General features: G+C 41.1%; 1 protein-coding gene across 1 annotated transcript in view; it reads left to right on the forward strand.

Moving 5' to 3' along the window:
- CHN2 (chimerin 2) overlaps positions 1 to 20418 on the forward strand; it is a 163254-nt gene that overhangs the window by 123611 nt on the left and 19225 nt on the right. Inside the window, exon 7 of the mRNA XM_084282987.1 lies at positions 14505 to 14582. Coding sequence (XP_084139113.1) covers positions 14505 to 14582 — 78 coding nt within the window. The remainder of the gene's footprint in view (positions 1 to 14504; positions 14583 to 20418) is intronic.

Consider the following 20418-nt stretch of genomic DNA (forward strand, 5'->3'; position numbering starts at 1 on the left):
GGCTGTGAAACTGGTGTGTGAATGAAATGTGGAGCATGGGGAAAATAAAAGCAGCTGAATTTCTTTCTATGCCGATTTTGTAATTATGTTAAATTACAAAGAGTCCATGTTGGCAAGTTGCAAAAAATTGCTATAAATTAAAATAAAACAAGGGCAGGATGCAATCATGATGATGCTGATAGAAGATGGCAGTTCGTTTAATGAAATCTTTCTGTATCACAGCAATAGTAAGCTGACTTGTTAAACCTCTTAAAGCAAATTAGATGATCTTAAAATGAAGTGAAAATGCATTTAAGTGATAAATTAACTTACTTTGTCTCAATCTGTAATACAAACAGTGCTCAGCCTGTTTTTCAAAATGTAGAGCCCAGGAGCAGTTATTCTTTATGTTACAATTTTAAAATAAGTTAAAAGTTTTCTCCTAATTTGGAAATTAACTTAGTATAAATGGAAGCAATTAGTGTGGTGTGAAAATGTACTACCCAAAATGATGCACATGGAGCTATGGTTTTCTTTCAGTGCAGTGAAGCCTGATTTTAGCTTTTGTCTTGTGCTCTGGAAAGTAATTTGTATAAAATGGGGTTTAAAATGTGGCATTGTCTGCTTCTTGCTGAGTAAATCCTTCATTAATGCCATCTGTATTAAGCATGTCTCTCCGCTCCACCAGGTCTGAAGTGTGATACTTTGCAAAGAGCTGAGTCTTTCCAAGGCATTCCTTCAGGGGCGCTTCTCTTGAATCAGCCTTTGCAAGGGCATGGCAGTGGCATGGCTCCTTTTTTGTGCTGCCGAGGTTAAGTCTATCTTTCTTTAAGTCCTGAGAGAGCAAAAATGAAAGTAGAAAACAGCAGTGATTCACACCAGACTGCTGAAGACATGATTTTTCTGTTATTCCTCACTTCAGCCGTGAGAATTAGGTTCTTTCCTACTTCAAATTATAAAGTATTTAGATATGTGCTTTTTGTTTTAGTAGCAGAAGAGCCATTCTCAGTGGGGCTGAAGCTGTCACTGCAGATTAACGGAGCTCTGGGGACCAACAGATAAACAGAAAGAAAAAGAATGCAAAGCCCCCGTGTCTCTGCAGTGAGCTTGTCCAGGGGAATACAACTCTGCTCTCATAGAGAATCTCCTTTGAAACACACATTTTATCAAAGCAACGTAGCGGGGGCTGTAGTAGCATTGGGAAAATTTTACAGTTTTTATGTTTACTTCATTCTGAACTGTGATAAATGTAAAACACTCAACTATTTATGAACTAACACTGAGGAAACAGGATAAAATGTAGCACAAATTTTGAGTTAGAGTGGCTGAACCTGTTCCAACTGTTTTTCATGTGTTATTAACTGTTTTTAACAAAACGTTTCCAACTGGAAACAGAAGATTCCTTGCTAAGGTATTTCAAACTTCAATGTTTCCACAGGTTAAAAAAAAAAAAAAAAAAAAAAAAAAAAAGAATGAAAAAGGGAACGTGGTCAGAACTTCCCTGTGCAAAGTTCCCAGCCTGATGAGTCACATATTCTCCAAAATGCTGTTTCCCTGAAAATTCCCCCCCCCCCTCCTCCAAGTTCAAACATGCTGACTAATGCACAGTTCTTCTCCTCAGATTAGTGAAATAAAACCCGGTGATATTTGATGAATCAAATGAGTCCTCCCTCTGTTCTGTCATAACCCCTGGCCCAACTCCATGGTGTGCTGGAAGCCTTCAGCTCCAGACGAATTAATGGCAGTGGAAGATGTGCAGCACAGCACCAGTTTGGGCCCTTCCAGTATGTGCAGTTGTTACTGTCAGCATTGCTGAGACAGTGAAAATCAGAGTGAGTTTGATGGCGTCTGTTATGTCTCTTGTCTCATCAGCATAATGGTTTTCTGCATTCCCATCCACTGGCCACAGCTGTGCAAATCCACTGAAAGCCGTGGGTTTATTCGAGAAGTCTCGCAGATAGAGCTGGTTTGTACAGCTGCGCCGGAGGGAATAATTTGAACCTTATTTTGTGTGGTTATATGCAAGAAGAAAAGGCTTAACTTGGTTCTTGGGGTAAAACCACACAGAGACAGTGACGTCTCCCATGGAACCTTATCTTTTTATCAGCAAAAACATCCTCCTGGCTCAGGAGCTGGGGCACGAGCTGCCATGGGGCACCACTGGGTGGTGGGTCCCAGTCTCAGCTCAAGCCATGAACAGGAGTCGGTCTGTGGTGTCCCCAGTCACTCAGGGAAAGAAGACCTCGATGACAGAAGGTGCTGGGGGCTTGCTTGATCCTGGCAATGCCCCTGTGGAGAAGATGCTCAATACCTTCCTAGAAGGAGCTTTTTATTCTTGGTGGAATGGCTTCACCTTCACACGTGTCTGTCAGTTGTTGCATAGGGAAGGTGGAATAAAGCAGATTGGAAAAATCATTTCTGATCCTTTTGGTAATGTTTAGTGGTGGTAACATAAGGAGTGTGATAGCAGCTGTGAGGCCACTTTGATGATCATCTTCAATGAAACATACCTAAGTGCAGTGTAACCACTTCAGTGCAATAACACACACAACACAGTGGGTCAAAATGGACATTAGCGTTTGCCTGATTGAGCTTTATTTTACAAATGTTACCAAAGTATTACTATTCCTTGTAAAATTGTACTTCTGTTTGTCATGCTATCCCCCCTAAACTCTAACAGAGGCTCATGAGTGCTTAAATCTTACAGAAGCCCAAGTACCATAGGCAGACTTTTATTTTGTCAATTTTACAGCTGGAAAAATGGAGGCAGAGAAAGGTTAATTATTTCATCCCAGTCTGTGTGGTCAACAGTGTAACTGTTTCTGAATTCAGAAATCCTGCTCTGATTGCCAGGGACATAATACATACCCATGATTGCTTATTTACATAAATCAGTAAATAAAATCAAAATTTATGTATACTGCTAGCTTGTTTCAGGGATTTTTCCACTCTTTGGAAAGATCACACTATTATTTCCATGTTGGGACTTTCTTTTTTTTTTGATATTATTTTGCTAGGAACTTCATCTGTTGCAAAGCAAAAATCTGTGCTCTGCAGAAAAACATGACGGTACCAAATACCACATGCATTCAGAGGCCAAATTTCCCTGATCTAAACAGTAATCAGATAATCGGGTGATGTATAACTTCAGGTAAATACTAGCCAGGTAAACTGCAGAGAATACTTTAGCTGGATGAGATCACTGTACACGCAGTCTAGTTTGGGTGTTCTCCTGAGAGTCTGTCCTGGAGCACCACACCAGCTGCCATCCCTTGGTATCCAGTGATCAGAAAGAAGAGAAGTGAGAGTGATTTCATAGGTCTGGAGCTACATTCATGGGAGAAAAGTGACTACAAAACTAACTACAGTCTTGTGCTGTTTAATTCCTTTGACTTAAGTGGGGCTATAAAATATGGATGAAATCCTTTACAGAGAAAAAATATTCTTTATAACAGCAAAGCTAATTTATTCTGTGTTTCCCCAACCATTTCTTATGAACGCCTCATCGCAAGCAAAACAAAATAAATAAGCTGTAAGCCAAGTTGCTGCAGTTGAGCTACAGGCATTGAGAGAGAGAGAGAATACAGCATCAGTCTTGCTTTTTGAGAACTTTAAAAGTGCTGCTGCTGATAGGACAGTATCTATTCAGATTAATTAAACAGCTGTAAAAGGATATAAATACAGAAGTGCTGGCAACTGCACATTTCAAAAGAAATGCATTTTGTTCTGCAAAATACAGACTTTTTCGTTTGAGCGGGCAGACTCAACTGCACTTTGAGTTTATGCTGGTGGTAGCCCCATGGGTCCAATGGAGTAAACCCCGGGCTGGGCAGTGATGTCATTCCCTCCGCTCTTTTTTAATCTCCTTTTTGTGTTGAGAGCAGCCATCTGTCCCCCTCCAAACAATGACGGAAGCAGCTGTGCAAGTCCTGCCATCAACAACAAAAGCTGCCACTTCATACCAGAGGGCAGCGGGCTGGGGGTCATGGGGAGCTGTAAGGACATCAGGGTCAGGTGACACCTGATGCTGCGCTGTACAGGAAAATAAAACTGGGATTATACAGCCTTTATGTCCTCATTCACTAACAGAGAAGTAAGGTCAGTCTTTGTCTGAGTTTCTCTTCAATGGCCATGGGAATGCAAATGTGGTTTCAAAGGTAGCAGTACTGCTACTTGCCCACAGAGTAAAAGTGGGAACAAAAACAGCTTCAAGCAACAGGCAAGGCAAACATGACATGAAACAATGCTTTCGAAGAGAAAATAAAACAACTCAAATACATTCTGGTACTTTACACAAGTTCAAAGTCTAGGATCTCAAGTGGTTTGAGTATCCTATAACACGCCCTTAGAAAAGCCCAGTGAACCGTGCTTTTTCATGTCTGGTCTGCAGCATACAGTAGCTCCTTGCTTCTTTGTGGGAAAGGAGAAGCTGATCAAGGGCCTAGTGCAGATCAGAAGCTGCATTCAGGAGAAGAAGAAGCTGGTAATGCACTGAGCTGCTTTTTCTGCAGAGTGGGCTGGAAGGAGCCAAAGCAGGCTGCCTGCTCTCCAGAATGCAATTGCCCCTTCCTGCAGGCAGCTTTCCACTTTCCAACAAATGGATGAATTCCTACCGCAACAACTTTATTTCCATGCTGTGTCCAAGTGGAGAAGAGAAGCTAATGCAGGCTTAAGCTCTAGAAATCTTTCTCCTATACCATGGGGGAGTGTAATGTATAGGGTAAACTTCATGCATATAATGAAATAGGTAAAAATTCACATATGAGAGCAGAGCTTCCTGTCTCTTCTTTAACCCCACACTGCTTTTCTCTGCATGGATTCCTGCTCTGTTTCCAAGCAAACATGCATTTTAGAGCCATTAGTCAGAAAAATACCAAAGGTTATACAGCCATGCCACTAGTTTTGGGATGACAGTCAAGGGTTTGACCCTGTCTCTCATGAGTGACATTCCTTGAAGCTTGATGGGACAGAAGCACATATATCACAATCGAGTAAGCTGTAAATACCATATGTCCCACCTCAGGGGAGCTCATGTTGGGACATGGAAGCATTCATGGATGTACAGCTCAGCTCAGACTAGCCACAGCTGGCCCAGCACCAAACCCAATAATTCCTTCCATGCCACAGTTCCACTTACTCATGTGGGTAGTGGGTTCTTATTGCCCCCTTTTTTCTTTTTTTTTTTTTTTTCTTCATGCCATCCACAAAGGATACTGGAATACAAGCTTGCAGTCATAAAGCACAACATTGTGTACTTTACATTCTGTTTGTTTGTGTTGTTTGTTTTTGGTTTTTTTTCTGTACATACTTTACATACTGTTCTCTTATTTGCTAATTGCCTTCTTTGTGTCCTAAATGGCATAAAACATTATTTTCACCTTACATTGCCTGCCTAGTTTATGTGTTATTACAGGAAGAAGTCACAAGATATGGCAGTAAAACAGGGCAGAAATATTAGTGATGATTTAAAAACACATTAGTCCATTTCTAGTTCACTGCACTACATATTTTACCTGACAGTGTCGTGACTGCTGAGCAGAATTATAGCTCTGTCATGCTCTTTGTAAGTTTGAGACTGAAGCTTTAGAGTTCCTTCACAACACCCAGGAACTGTCAAAACTAGAGAAGAATCCTGTTTGCTGCTTATTGTTGATATTGGCACTGTCTTCCCTGCAAATTGCCTATCATCTCCATCTCCCTGTGAGCTCTGAACGAACAGAGCATCACACTGTCGAGGATCAAGTCCCAAACTGTTACTTTCCAGGAACAATTATGTTTTACAGATTGCCAGTTTGTTAGACAAGATGATCACTGGTTCACAAATCACTGATTCACGAATTATTTGTTCCATTTCACTTACGCACATCTCTTCTTCAGTATGCATTAAAGTCTCTTGTTTTAAGCTGTCTTAAGCTAGGGCAAAGCTCGTGGTGATGCTGCTAGCTCCTGAGACTGCCACAGCATACTTTACATTCTGGCAGCTCTCTCGACATTGCTCTGAGTCCCTCCAGAGATCAGCTGGCTCTGCCGAGTGGTTAGTGGCTCAGAACATAAATGCCATTTCTGTCTGATTCTGTGATTTCTGGGAAACTTTCCTGAAAACTATTTTGCTCTTTGTTTTGTCATGATCCCAGGGGACTAGAGTTTTGCTCCTCTATATGAACAGAACCTCTGACTGTGGTCCTTAGGATTCAGCCCAGAGCACATGCAGCTAGGTAGCCCTCTAAAAAAAGTTTACTCACAACATCATACAGTATCCAAACTCCAAGTGAGAAACAGAAGCAATTTCTGTATTTTATTTTTTGAATTTTATTTATTTTCGTATGTTTGGTTTCAATGTATTTGGAGCAGATAGCTTGTTACTGTATTGCTTTGGGATAGCACCTGTTTATAGGGCATAGTACTGTTTGAGACACAGAAATGAGAATTAACCTAAAAGTGAGTAGGTAGGCATGTTTTTATCATGCTATCTACATGTTTGGGTGTGTGGTGGGGCATATGGTCAAACATACAGGCCTTATGCCCACTGGCTCTAAAAGACAGTAGCGATACAGCACTGGCATTTTCTGTCAAGTTCACTCATTTCATGTCCTGGCATTAAACAGACTTAACACCATCTCAGAAAGCATGGCTCTTAACCCTGTGATTTAGCATGGCACCCAACCAGCTCCTGCAGTGCATCAGCAGCTATGCTCAACAACTGCACTGGAGCAAGACCAGGGCCCCAAGGACAGGATATCTGTGCTCACGGCAACTCCATCCTTGTTCCTGTCCTTCCATGGGCACTGCGGCACTCACATACATTGCCTTACTCAGGGGGGACATTCTTGCTTTCCTTTCCATCTAGACTGGGAAGTAGACGTGTTAACTTCTCCACTTCATTATGGTAGCTCAGCATGCTTGGCTTTCGTTCAAACTCTGCAGTCTCCTTGCAGGGAAATGACTGTTTTAATCGATGGCAAGCTGGCTTTCCTAAACAAAGTGCTATTTCTTCAGAAAGGAAGAGCTTCACAGTGAAAACATAAAAATATGGACAGGTCAAATACGTGTATAACTTATATGCTCTGAAGCCAGTATCCACTGAGGGTCTGGATAAAAACTATGATGTTTACGATATTTTTTTAAATCTGTCTCTTGACTAATAGCCCCATATCTTGCAGACAGCATGAGTCACTTCCCTCGTAATTCAGAGAGGCCATTTTATATCATATTAAGTTCATTATGTTGCTAGGCTATTTCCTCTGTGGGTGAAATGTTAAAATGCTGGCTACCTGTATAGTCAGCATTAGAAATTTGTATTAATTGTGTACCGACTCCTCTACAGTTATACTTTCTGAAAAAAACTTCATCCAGTGAGTCCAGATGAACTTACATATGTAGCTGAGTAACAAATAATACAGTAAACTGGGTAGTCCCTGGATTCAGAGCGTCTTAGCTATCTCTAAAGCATGGCAAGTATTAATATCCAAAACAAAGTTCAGTTACTGTTCTATAATTACTCATAGATATAGTTCAGGCCAATAAAAAAAGGGTACCTTATTCAATTTATTCTAAAATTGAATAGATGGTAGAAAAAATAGAAATAGAAAAGAGCTCAAAGAGAGATTAATCTTATGTAATTTTAGGTAGCTTAAAGTAAGCTGTCTTTCTATCTCAGTCATCTAATTTCCTTATATCATCCATAAAAGAGCTGCAAGCACAACCATTTGAAACTTGGTCTGTCTTAGAAGAGGATGAATCATTGTCTGGAGGTTTCTGTTTTTCTCCTTTGATTATGGAGAGAGCCCAGATAACTGTTTTAGATTAGATTCCTGCCATCCATCCCTCCAGTCCATCCTTAAATGTCTGTTCTTTAGAAAAATACTGTGTTAGTTTTGTTATCTGAAGAACATTATTGATAGAATAACAAGATCACTGCAGATTTTTGACAAAGATTGGGATAAATATTATGTTTAATTTTGGTCTGACTACAGACTGGATCTTATCATAGATACTCTTTATCATTTATAAGTGTGATAACAGTACTTATTCACATACATTGCAGTCAATCATATGTGTTGCATCCACAAAGAGAACAAGAAGTAATTCAAATATAAAATCAGTGCAGTTTTCCTTAGAAAGCCCTCTTTGCAAATGAAGTGGTTCCTGCCAGCCCCACTGTGGGGGCCTTGGTGCTCTTCTTCCTCCGTGGTGACAGCAGTGGCATCGGTGTCTGGTTCTCCTCTCATTTGCCTCACTTAGCCTTCACCCCCTGCCCTTTCATCCCTTTACTACCATTTGGGTCATGAATACTAAGCACAGAGGAGAGGCTCATGAACTTGGCCAGGAAAACATCATTAATAACCTTGACAAGTATGGAGATGGATTGTAAAGGATAAAGGAGAGAGTAGGAGGAAAGGAAGTTGCTGCAATAAATAGGCCAGACCTGCTGTTACCATGATAATCTCTACAGGGTTATTTGGGGGAACAACTGAATTAGCTCATCCTATACCTAGATCCTTTCTTTATTTCTGGACTTATTTCTTCCTTGATACCTACTATCAACTTAAAATACAGTACATATTTATAATAGTTTACAAAAATAAGAAACATAAGAACTATTTTAGACACATTAGGTATAATGGCGGGCATGGAATGCACAGCTTAGCACATTGTGATACAGTGGCCTGCATACAATAAAAGGTTTTAGCCCACCCATTATTTTTAATTGGAGATGAATATGTAATTGCATGCCACTTAATGTAACCTCCAGTTGTTGTTCCAAAACAGACAATAGTTTAGTATATTAATACTCCATAAGAGGCTTTCATCAACTATTATTTTTAGTAACAGTCTCTGTTGCCTTGCTGAATCTACAGCATTTCACCTCTGGTTTACTACATTGTTTTGAGAAAAATAATCATGATGTGTACAGAAAAATCTGGTTGAGAAGGATTTATAAGGGGGATCTGAAGTTTAAGAGAGATTATATTTCCATTTGCTGTAGGTAAATTATGTCTTTTATCTCCTTTATCTGCAGGGGAAGGGATTGAGTACCCTGTCAGAAAAAGGTGGATATAAATGACAATTGGTCACTGTGATGCTAATAAACAATCACATTATTTTAGGAGAGGTGTAAAGATTTCAGTTCAGAACTTCAGAGCATTTACTGCAGTAATCCTTGTAAATGACAACTTCTCTTTGCTCTGAACCATGTTGTCTTCAAAAGAAAAGGCTGTCAGTGGGGGCACTCTCTCCAGTATAGTGACTTTAGGCTCACCAAAGAAAATGGCACCAGCAGGGAATTGCTCTTTTCTTGTCTTTAGTTCATGTCAAGGATTCTTGGGGCTGCTTGGACTTGCAGGTCCTCAAGAGACCTTCCAAATATCTATCCACGAGTCTCTTCTCTCTTCGGTGGTGAGGAGCACATATAAACCTAGTTAGTACAATGCTACCTGGTGGGATTTGGTGGTGATGGAAGTGCATCCAGAATAGTACCCCAATATCAATAATCTGCTGCCATAAACATCTACAGAACATTGTTGACAGTTCTTCAAACTTAGGATGTGCAGAGGAACTGGTTGTCATTAAAAAAAAAAAAAAAAAAAAAGTTGCAACTCTGAGGAATAAAAAGCAAAACGATAGATATATCTTGATCCCCTTAAAAAATAATAATTAAAAAAAACTATATTGTTTGTTGTTTTGTTTTGTATTGTATTTTTTAATGGGGCCAGACCTTGACAAAGTTCAGTTTACTGAGCTGTGGCTCACATGAAAGGAAGTCGGTGGTGGAGACAAGAGACTTGGGTTTTTATTGGTAAAACTACTTCCTCGATGGACCTGTGTTCAGGGGAAGCTGTCGCTCTTGCAGCTGCAGCTGCGTGGAACAGAAAGTAGCAGACATCTAATGTCAATTATTTTGTGTGTGTTCATTTCCTGAGAGCGTGTGGACTGTGTTCCCCTCAAAAGCAAAACTGAGAGCAGCATCAGACCCATTTCTGTGTGGTCTGGTTCCTTCCTTAATGGTGAGGTGTGTGTTGCAGAGCTTCACGGTCCTGCACGCTTTTGTCATCTGTATTCACCTGATACACATCAAGAAACTTGCCATGAGAGGGGTTAATTTCTTAGGAAAGTGTGTTTTGCAAGAGCAGGTTCACAAATGCCGCTCTGCAATCATTGTGCTCTGCTTTTTGTTTAATACATCTTCCACGGAGATCTTATTTCCTCACACTGTTTCAACAGTAGAGAAGCCTTTTGGTGTCAGCTCCTGCTGCTGTGGCAAAGGGCGGCACAGGCTGGCCACAGTGCTGTCACACAAAGGCCTTTCTCTGATCGACCTCCATGGCCATATCCATCCTATGCCTTGTGTTTTGCTAAGGGTGCACTTAGACTGCAGCATTACTCACTGGCTTCTTTGGAGTTGCCTCCTGTGTGCACCGTGAGAAGAGCTTGGTGGGAGAAAACCAGGAAAAAGTCAATAGCTGCAAGATTCTTGCATCATGTATCATCTCCATGTTGTGCTTGCAATTGAGCAAGCGCAATCTGTCTGGCAGATTACTCAGTGTGCCGTGCCTGTGAGGAAACAGACCTCCCTTTGACCTATGACTGTATTTATGTGTGGCGTTAGATGTATTTAGTTAGGGATCAGCCACTGGTTTGTTACAACTCCTCATCACGCAGCAGGCTTCCTTTTGATGCTGGTCTTGTCCAGGAAAATGTGCTAAGCTGCTCCTCTGCTTGTTGTAGTTGTGTCATTGCCTCATCCCCACCAGACACATGCATGTGGGTGGCAGCAGCCGGAGAAGACAAACCATGGCTCTCCACCTCACCTTTCCCATGTGCGTTGGGAGGCCTGCCGAGGAGTAGGCTTCCATTTTCTCCCCCGCACACACTGAAGGATGAGACTCATCTTTCAGCCAGTCCTCAGTGCTGCCCACAGGATTAAAACTGAAATCACGCAACATGTACAAAAATGAAAGCTTTCAAAGCTAAAATTTATTCTTTCTTGCCCCCAAGGCCTTTGTTAGCAAACAAGATGGCAGTGTTTTAAGGAAGAGACAATTGTGCAGTTCAGCTCATTCTACAGAGGCGTGCTGGAAATGTCACAGCAGCTGAGTTGCGCTCTCCCCCCACTTTTAATTTTATTATTCTAGTTCAGTGACATTTATTTTGCTGTAAATGCTCAATTTGCTATATAATACTTGTGTTTTACAGAGAGAGTGACAAACTGAAATCATATGTTACGCAGAAATCCTTTGGTTTGAAAATGCAGACAGGCTGTATTTGCCTTTCAGTCTTTACTAGTTCAGACATTTGGTCACAACCAGCAATAATATTTTTAGCCACTGGCATTCTCTTCCTTAGCTGCAGGCTGACTTGTTAACTTGATCAAGAGATACGCTTTAAATGAGCTGACACCATATTCTGTGGAGTAAATTTTGTATTAAGAAAAAAAAATTGATAAAAGAAACCGGTTCAGTTACTGGGGCTGGCCTAGGGTATCAGTGCCTTAGAACTGGTTGCTGGTGAGAATTTGGTGTTACTGCGGTTTGATTTTGATTTAGAGAGGAAGGGGTTGTATTGCATTCCAGCTCATCTCAGTTTCACAGCACCATTTTAGACACCCAACCTGGTCGGGCTTTGTATGACTAAGCTTCTTAAGAGGATGCACTCATGGTCGGCCTTCTGTACACATCCTGTGTTTGCAAGGGATCCCATTAAACCATCGAAACAGGGCCCAAACAGGGCAGATAAAGTAACCTAGTGGATAAAAAAAAAATAAAAAAATCACACATGATAAACAGTAAATACTCATCTGCCTTAGTCATGTGAACTAGTTTGGCTGTTTTCCGCCTCCAAGTCAATTAAGTTTAATGCTTCTATGCAAACAGTCAGAGTTTCCATTAAATACAGTACTGCGTGTTTGATCCTAAGATGACACTCTGATATTCCAAAAATAGTGTAATTCTAAGACGTATCATCGTAAGCCTGATGCTTGAGTATCCAATCTGCAATGTTATGTAAAAAATATTGGTTATATAATGGGATTTTTATCAGTCCAGTGACATAAATACAAATATTAGAGCATCATTAGGCAACTGACCTCTCTGTGACTTTGGATCTGTTATCCTGGAAGTCAGAGCAAAAGTCACTAATATATTTTTGGGGATTTAGGTGCTGTAGCTCCAGAGGTGTCTGGAAACTCAGAGCTAGTTGGCTTTTCTTTTTTACAGATGAACATAAACACATTTAAAATGGTACTGAGAACAGAAACAGTGGTGTGATGAGAACTTCAAGCTGCTCTGAAGTTTCTTTCCTGATAACCCTTATTGAAGCCATTACCTCTGGGTACGAGGGGTTGTCAGGATGTCCCTCAAACCAGAGCTCTTCATGTCTGGAAGTACACTGAAAGGGATCTGGGGGAGAATAGTCTGTCTTCATCTGCTAGAAAGCAGATAAAGGTCCTGAGCTGGCAGAAATCAGAACTTACTAGCGGGAGGACATATGGAAGAACAGCAGGGATTTCCTCCAGGCAGAGCAATATTAATACATACATCACTGCTGCTTGTCGCTGGTGGTCAGATAACAGTGCCATGTGCTGGGGAAAGGCTGGGCAAGCAGCAACTGCTCCAGGAGTAGCAAGGCTGTCTGGAAATCCTGCCTATAGGGCAGCAGAAGCTTTGCAATATGATAGCTCATAAAAAGGAGTGCTATAAGTTACCCAGCAAAGAAAGGAATTATGTTGTACGTAGAAATAGGTGTATCATTTTGTAGCTGAAAATCTGATTTTGCTGGTTGCAGAACTTCTTGAAAACCCTAAGTAGGGCACTATATGAAATTGCACAGCCTGATGTTACCAACAGCCGACCATCTGTCCCCATGGGCTTTCAAATCAAGAAATCATCCTTTCTAAGAGCAGGCAATCTATAGTGTGGAGGTTTTAGTGAATTAGATGAACCTTCCGACTTTTCAGCCTGAGGTAAAAGCAGACTGAAAAAAAAGAAAAAAGAAAAAAAAAAAAAAGACGCAAGTTCAACTTCACAAGTTAACATGAGTAAATTAAACACTTTAATTTCACGTGTATTCTGGGTAGGTTGAAGTGAGGCAGACTGTAAAAGGTTGATGTGGTCTTTAGTGTCTCTAGCTCAGGGAAGCAGTTTTCCCAGGAGCACTGGCAAACCCTGGTTTGCTCTGCCTCAGCATATCAAACATTAGACACACCTCAGAGAATTACATCTTCCCTTAAATGTTGTCCTTCTCTCATGGTTGGAGGGTGGGCATGTTCACTAAAGGAGCAGGAGAGAGGAGATGGAGGGAGGGAAAGGAAGGGCTGAAATTGCTGCCCAGGGGATGCTTGATGTCACATGTCTTCTGTGTCCTGGGGAGGGGATGTACCTACCTGTAAAGAACTAAGGTGCCTAAAGTAGCACTGCAAACTGTAGTACAGGCTGGTTAGGCTTCAGATCTCTGCTGTCACAGAGCTGTAAAGTCCCTTCCCCTCCCCAGTCTATATATGTATGCAAGCAAAGTGAAGGACAACAGCTCTTTCTACCTTGCAGGTACTGTTCTGCAAACAGGGTTGTGTCCATGGACTTCCTACAGCTGCCTGAATTTGCCTGTCCACACTTAAACACCGCATGAGGTTTCAGGGCTTCCTAGCCTGTATCCCCCCCAGCTGAATTTCCAACTTTCTCTGACAGTGATATCGCTCCATACTACTAAGCACGCTCTCACAAAATATTCTGATTTAAAACATGACATCAAAGTGCTGGATTTCCCCCTTGTAGAGGATATGAAAGAAAGGAGAGATTTTTAGCCCCGTAAGATTAAACAATCATCATGGTTTTAAGGGCTTAATCTGCTGGCATGCAGGCTGCTGGCTTATAAATCTCCGAGTGTAATTGGATGCAGCATCGGATTCAGTTGTGTGGGCTTCTCCGGGGCTTTTTTGTTTGTTTGTTCATTTCCAACAGGCTGCAGAGCAGCAGCGATCTTCCCCTTGGAAGGCGTTTGGGCGTGAAGCCATAAAGCCGTGCCCCTGGCCGGTATTTCGGCAGCACCTCTCTGGATCCCACTGCCTGAGGAGGGAGGGAGGGAAGGGGGGGCTCGGTGCATGAATTCGAGCTATTGTTTCAGACGCACATCTGCCTTCAGAAATAGCACGGCACAGGCCGTTACTTATTCAGATGCAGAAGCTCCTTCCGTCCCACAAGCCGGCCCATTCGAGTCACATGCCAGAGGTCTCGGCAGAATGGGCTGCAGCTGCTTCAAATCTGCTGTCTAACATCAGAAGCAGTTGGACAAACTGTGCTGTACTGACGGCAGCGAGCCTGCCAGGCACCAGGGAAGACAGGGAAAAGATCTGGGACCCGAGCACGATGTTCTCGGAGGATCTGTGGCTGGAAAATGAGAAAAGCTGCGCCGTTGTTCACAAGTCGAAGCGAGGAAGGAAGCGCCAAGAGCTCCTGGCTGTGGCCCTGGGGGTGAAGGTGGGAGTCAAGGGGGCACTTCTGTGGCAACCTCTGAAACTCTTTGCCTATTCGCAGATCACCTCCTTGGTCAGGAGAGCAGCCTTAACTCAAAATGACAACCATTTCAACTATGAAAAAGCACACAATTTTAAGGTAAGCGTGACTTCCTATTATTTTCGGCTGAAAAGTTATGTTTCAATGCCTTGTGTTTTATTTTTTGCTGCAACTGTGGATTTGCAGGCACCCATTCGTACTAGTTCTGAGAATAACTGTTGAAAAAAAAAATTGTTTCTACTTTAAGTTCCACTGACTGCATTCCTAATATGTCTCCACATAAATACTTAATCCAAATAATGTTTTTGCTACTTGCTAGACTACTTAATTGGTATTTTAGTTCTTTTTGCCCAGATTCAGTTCTTTTTTGCTGTTGTTCAGAAAAAACAAGGTACTCTGTAGTAATTGTCTTTACCTTAAAGTGTATCCATTTTTACTCGATTAAAAAGGCCCCTTTTCAAAATCCAGCTATTATCAGAAGCCACTAGCACCAGCATAGCCACAGCAAACATTTTGTACCCTTTCTGCTTTCAAGAAGTTGAGAGCGCTCTGGTGCTCACCAACAATACGGCAGAGTGCAGTGGTAGTTTTGTCTCCTAGCTTTTGTTCCAGCACCATATGCTATAGAAATGCTCTTAAGAGCCCCCCCAAGCCATAGGACCTAAGCTTATACTTGCTTGTCAAACTAAAGCAAATAGCTGGACAAGCCCAGGGATGTTTAACTGGATCATTTTATTGCTGTCTTATGCATGCAAAATCAGATTTTTAGTTTTTTTTTCCAAGTGCTGTGTCTGGCATGCTGAATAAGGGAAGTGACTCAGCTTTGGAAATGGACCTTTCAGGCACCTTGGGCTTAAATGTGTTGCCAAAAGGACAGTGCTCGTTCCAGAGTTTGCCAGCCAGTTACCGTACCTAATCTTGTCAATTTGCGATTTGATGGTTATCAGGGTGGATACAGAGGGAATAAGAGGCGGTAACATGACAAGAAAGGAAAGCATCTCAGCTTTGAAAACTCAGTTTGCTTAATACTCCTTGAAGATGCTGATCTGGGTCACTGTCAGAGTATTTCAGCTCATTAGCAGAGAATTTTCTGATATTCATCTCTGGCGTGTGAAAAAAAAAGGAGAAGCACTGATGAAAATGATTTCACTGATTTTGTGGTTTAGTAAAAAAAGGTTTACTTCTGTTTTTTCTATATATTCTTCCATGAAGGCATTGCTCTCCTCTACAATGCTTCTGCTGCAGTTGGTAGATCAATAATTTAATATTAGTGAGCAAAGCAAATAATAGCATCCCTCTTCTCATTCCTCCTCCTTGACCCTGTGTGCAGAACAATCAATATTTATCTCACTGATCAGCACTGAAGGATATAGGGGAAGTATGCTGTGTTTTCTTGCTTGATTAAAACATCTTTCATTCTTTCTGGGTTTTGCCCTCATTATCATTTTAATATCAAAACTATTTTAGTTTAACAAGAAAATATTTTCTCATGACTGAGACTTTTTTCCACTTTGACCCATGCATTCTTTCCTCTTCAAAATTCCCCTTGTTTTGGCTTTGATTTATAATTGGAAATGTGCCCAGTTAACTTTGCGTTTGCACAATCTAGCTGTTGTACAGCCTCTGTTCCTTTCTGTTTCAAAAGAGTCATAGTTTTAACTGGAAAATCACATGATTAAAATATGTATCTATTTAAAAGCCTGACAGCAGAAAATCGTTTTATTCTAGTAAAGGAAATAAAATACTTATGAAAGAAATATTAAAAAACTATGTTGTCCATAAGGAAAGGTTAGTCAAAAGTGTAACATTTACTTAATGAACAAATATCTTCACTATGAAAATGTAGTTAGTTTTCTAAAGGAGCATATTAAAACATGTCTAGCTGCTCAACAAAAGTGGATAGAATGCTTAGAGTAGAGTATTTGGATTTAAACAACAGCTAAATTCAAGTCTATCTTTAGTACAGTCTGAAATTAATTATGAAATATGTTAAGAAATTATTTAAAAGAGAAAGAATGGCTTTATGGGTTTTGGAGCAAAATTCTTAATGACTTCTGACAGCATTCAAGCTATGACAGTCTGGGATTTTTCAGTAGGAGAATGCTATTTTTCAGACATTCAAAGAGTTGTCTTCTGGGTTTTTAGGTGAATACTGACATGCATTGTATCATTCAGTTCATAGGGACAAAGGTGACATGTCACAGTGTTCATCAGAATCTTGTCATAGACTGTTCTTCATGAACAAACAGAAGCTTTTTAGTTCTCTTCCTGAAAAATCTTAAAGATGGGCACAATTGTAGTGAAACTGATGAGACTTTTGTTGATCTGCCAGCAAAGTTCTTAAAAGATCAACTAGGATCTCCCTCCAGCCTTTCCAAATCAATATAGAAATTTAAAAAAGGACCACTGGAGTTTGGAGAGTGAGGGCACCAAGTTATGCCAAAGCATCCCTGCGTCCTTATTCAGACTCTCTTCCAAATTTCAGGGAAAACAAACACACAAAAAAAGATTTAAGATTGAGTCTGATTTGTTAACCTAGGTTCATCCTGAGCACACAACACAGTCACATGGGTTTAGATTTGGAGCTGGCGTCTGTCTGGCGGGACAACTTTGCATAAGCCAGTGTAGACATACCGTAATTCAGGAAGGAGAATAAATCTCTGAAGCCCTGTTCAGAAAAACACAGAGGTATTTCTGTAACTACGTGGGTTTCAGCCTAGCTGAATTGCAAAGTCATCTTGCATTTCGGCAGGATTTGGATCCAGCAGACTTTGGCTTGTGCTTTACCCACCAGTTCGTGACAGTGTCAGGCTCGTGCCCAAGGGCAGCAGCATGGAGTGTGGAGATGCTCAACCTGTTTTGTTCTAGGTTAGGAGTTCGTGACAGGGCCTTGGTGCTGCTTTAAGTGAACAAATATAACCGAATAATATGCTTTTACCCAAATATTGCTCCTGTTTGCCACAATAGCTTGGGCAAACCCCACAACAGGATTTGCTACTGGAGAGTAAAGGCAGCTGATTACTTGCAAGTCAGAAGCTCTGCTGGGAGAAAGGAGGCTCTGGGATACATTTCCCCTTGCATTAATCACTGCAGACAAACACTGCTTCTGGGACACAAAAGCATTTGTGGGAGGCATTTTTACAGGCATCATGAAGATTGTGTGTGTATTTGAACAAAAATAACAGTGGAGCCAGCTTGTCTTCCCTGCAAGCAGCCCTGGATCAGCAGGAGTCCGCAGGAAAATACAAATCCACATGTACTCAGGTGAAAGTCTGAGGAAATCTCTCATTTTCTTTGGCCGCAAATAGAAAAGTCATCAAGCACGGTCAATTAAACAACTAAGTCATCTCAGAAGCAGCACCATATAATTCCTATTAAAACATGCATTTCAACCCAAGGCGATTTTTAGTTTGTTTGTGTAATATTTCTGAAGGGATCATTTTGTCTTGTCACTGCACTGGAACTCCTTCACTTTGGTCTTAGTTTCTCCCTCTGTGAAGACAGCTCATGTAAAACTCCAGGCACAGACTCAGACTTACTGACATAGATTGTGCCCATGGGGGGAGCTCTTCCATTTGGAAACAGGGACACCGGAGGACTGAAGGATGAAAGTGGGAGCAGAGGAAGGCAATAGTAACTGACACACAGGGGAATACTGGTTGACAACCCAAGGGTGGCCAGCAGAGAAAAGAGGGTGAATGTAAGAAACAACTTTTTGTTGAATGGCATTGAGGTGGAAATGAAACAGAGTGAAGAAGTTAGAAGGAGTTAGTCAACGTGGAAAGAAAATAAATAAAAAGATGGAACAATACAAGTATGGTGTATAGTCTGAAATGTCCCACATTTGGCTTATATGAATAAATACTTCCCTGTAAATTATTGTTATCAGTTGGAATTGTTTGTAGACTATAACAAAATGAGCCCAAAGCTATGTCATATATACACAGAGAACTCTGGGCAGAACGGGATGGGGACAATAAATAAATCTTGATCATTTTTTCAAAAATCTAAGCCCAGTAGATTTGTAATGATGCAATTACAAAGGATGGAGCAAAACCTAAAAACCCATCTGAAAACTCTGAGACCTGCTGTTACCTCTCCTTGTTTAAAACAGAGATCAGATCAGTCTTGCAGGCAAAATTCCCATTTACCACTTGAAAGTGCTGTATGCTTTGAGCTGAGTTCAAGTGTTGTGTTCGGAAGGGCAGACTTCCTTCACTATTTTGGTAAAAATTAACAACAAGACAATAAAAGACTTCAAAAAGTTCCTTGTATCTTAGGAGATTTTTGCACCTTCATCTAGAAACTTCTCAAGGTCTCCTTTCTGCAGTTGGAGGAAGCAAGTATTTCCCTGTTTCGGCCTGACCAGAAATCAGCAAGACTAGTTTCTTCTCAGGGTATTTCAGTTGGGAACTTTACATTTGAGCAAAAATGCAGAGCCGTGAAAAATTAAAGTGACTGCATAAATTAGAGCTAGCCCTTTGAGGACCACCAATCTGAAGAAAACAAGGGCCGGGTGCATGGTCAGCACTTCTCAGATGGAGTGGTAGGTGCTTCTGAGTGAGCACTGAGGACTATTTCCCATTAATGACAGGAGAGATCAAGGAATAATCAGCTACCATTTTTCTAAATACGTTACAGCGAGATCAGCTGAAATAAGCTTTATGTAAAGTGAGCAAGTAGGCCCCAAATATCCTAGCAACTGAGATGTACTTCATGCAGAATGGAAATGGTGCAGTTTTTAAAATAGCGAGTGAGCTTTTACAGCCACTTCTCGCAAGGTTAGCCTTTGTAAACCACCACAAAGCAGAAGAGGCAGATAGCTGTCTTCCCATAGCAGACAATTCTCACCCACAATTAAATGCAGGTGCAGACCTACTAATTATGTGGTTATCAGTCTAAAAATGGTAAAGATGGAGGCATAATTCATTTCGTCTGTAGTTTTGTATAAACTGAAGGTCACACAAAACATACGCCTGAAACTCAGGGCATCAGCTGGTGTTAAGTGCTGCCTTGCCTGAAATTTTATGGTACTCCCCATTTAAAATAAAATATTAAACGAGCAAGAAGTGTATGTGTATATATGATAAATCTTAAACTCTATTGCAAGGCATTGTTTCCCAGAGATAAACATTTTACTGAGAGGTGAAACAATATTTTAGAAAATTTGACCCAGTCAGATTTTCTAGCTGAGACCCTTCAGACCTATCAAAAGGAAGGAAGAATTGACTGTGGGTAATTGGTCAGAAGTAATTTGTGGCTCTTTAAAGTAAAAATGTCACATTTTTTATCACTAAATGAGAAAGAGGGGTCCATGCTAAAATCACAGTACTTAATCTTCCCTCTCAAGAGTACAGACTTGTTTACATGTGATCCTGCAGCCAAATGGGGCTAAAACATTAGCGAGCTAAACGCTTGCCTTAAAAGTTTACAGAGTTTATTTGAAAAGGACAACAGCTATTTCTTACTCTACGAAGTAAAGTCAAGAGCAACTTTCCCCATCCCAAAGGGCGGAAGCGGCCTGTCAGCAATCTGCCCCATCGGTAAACACCAACACGTCAGAAGGAAAAGGAAGCATCAGCAGCCTGAGCGTGCATGATTTATGTTTTGCTAACCTCAATTAAGTCTCTGGCCAGAACTGGCTCGTACCATGTCCATTCACACAGGCATAGGCCTCACTATTTATTCTTCTTTTCAATGAAAGTGAAATGCTTACTTTACCAGAGCACACATCTTAAACAAAAAGCTTTTCCATTGTAGCCTTTGTAAATGCAGTTGAGGAAGCAGCAGTTGTGTGTAAAACATGGCTTAGGAGCCAGTGTGTTCTCTCAGTATCCAGGTCACTTTATTTCTTCTTATTTACTGATGTGCAGACTGCAGTAAAATGACATTTAATGTACCAAGAAAGGGCCCTGTGACATCTTTTGCCTATGTG

Source organism: Netta rufina, assembly GCF_964035555.1.
Source record: "Netta rufina genome assembly, chromosome: 2".
Taxonomy (NCBI): Eukaryota; Metazoa; Chordata; class Aves; order Anseriformes; family Anatidae; genus Netta; species Netta rufina.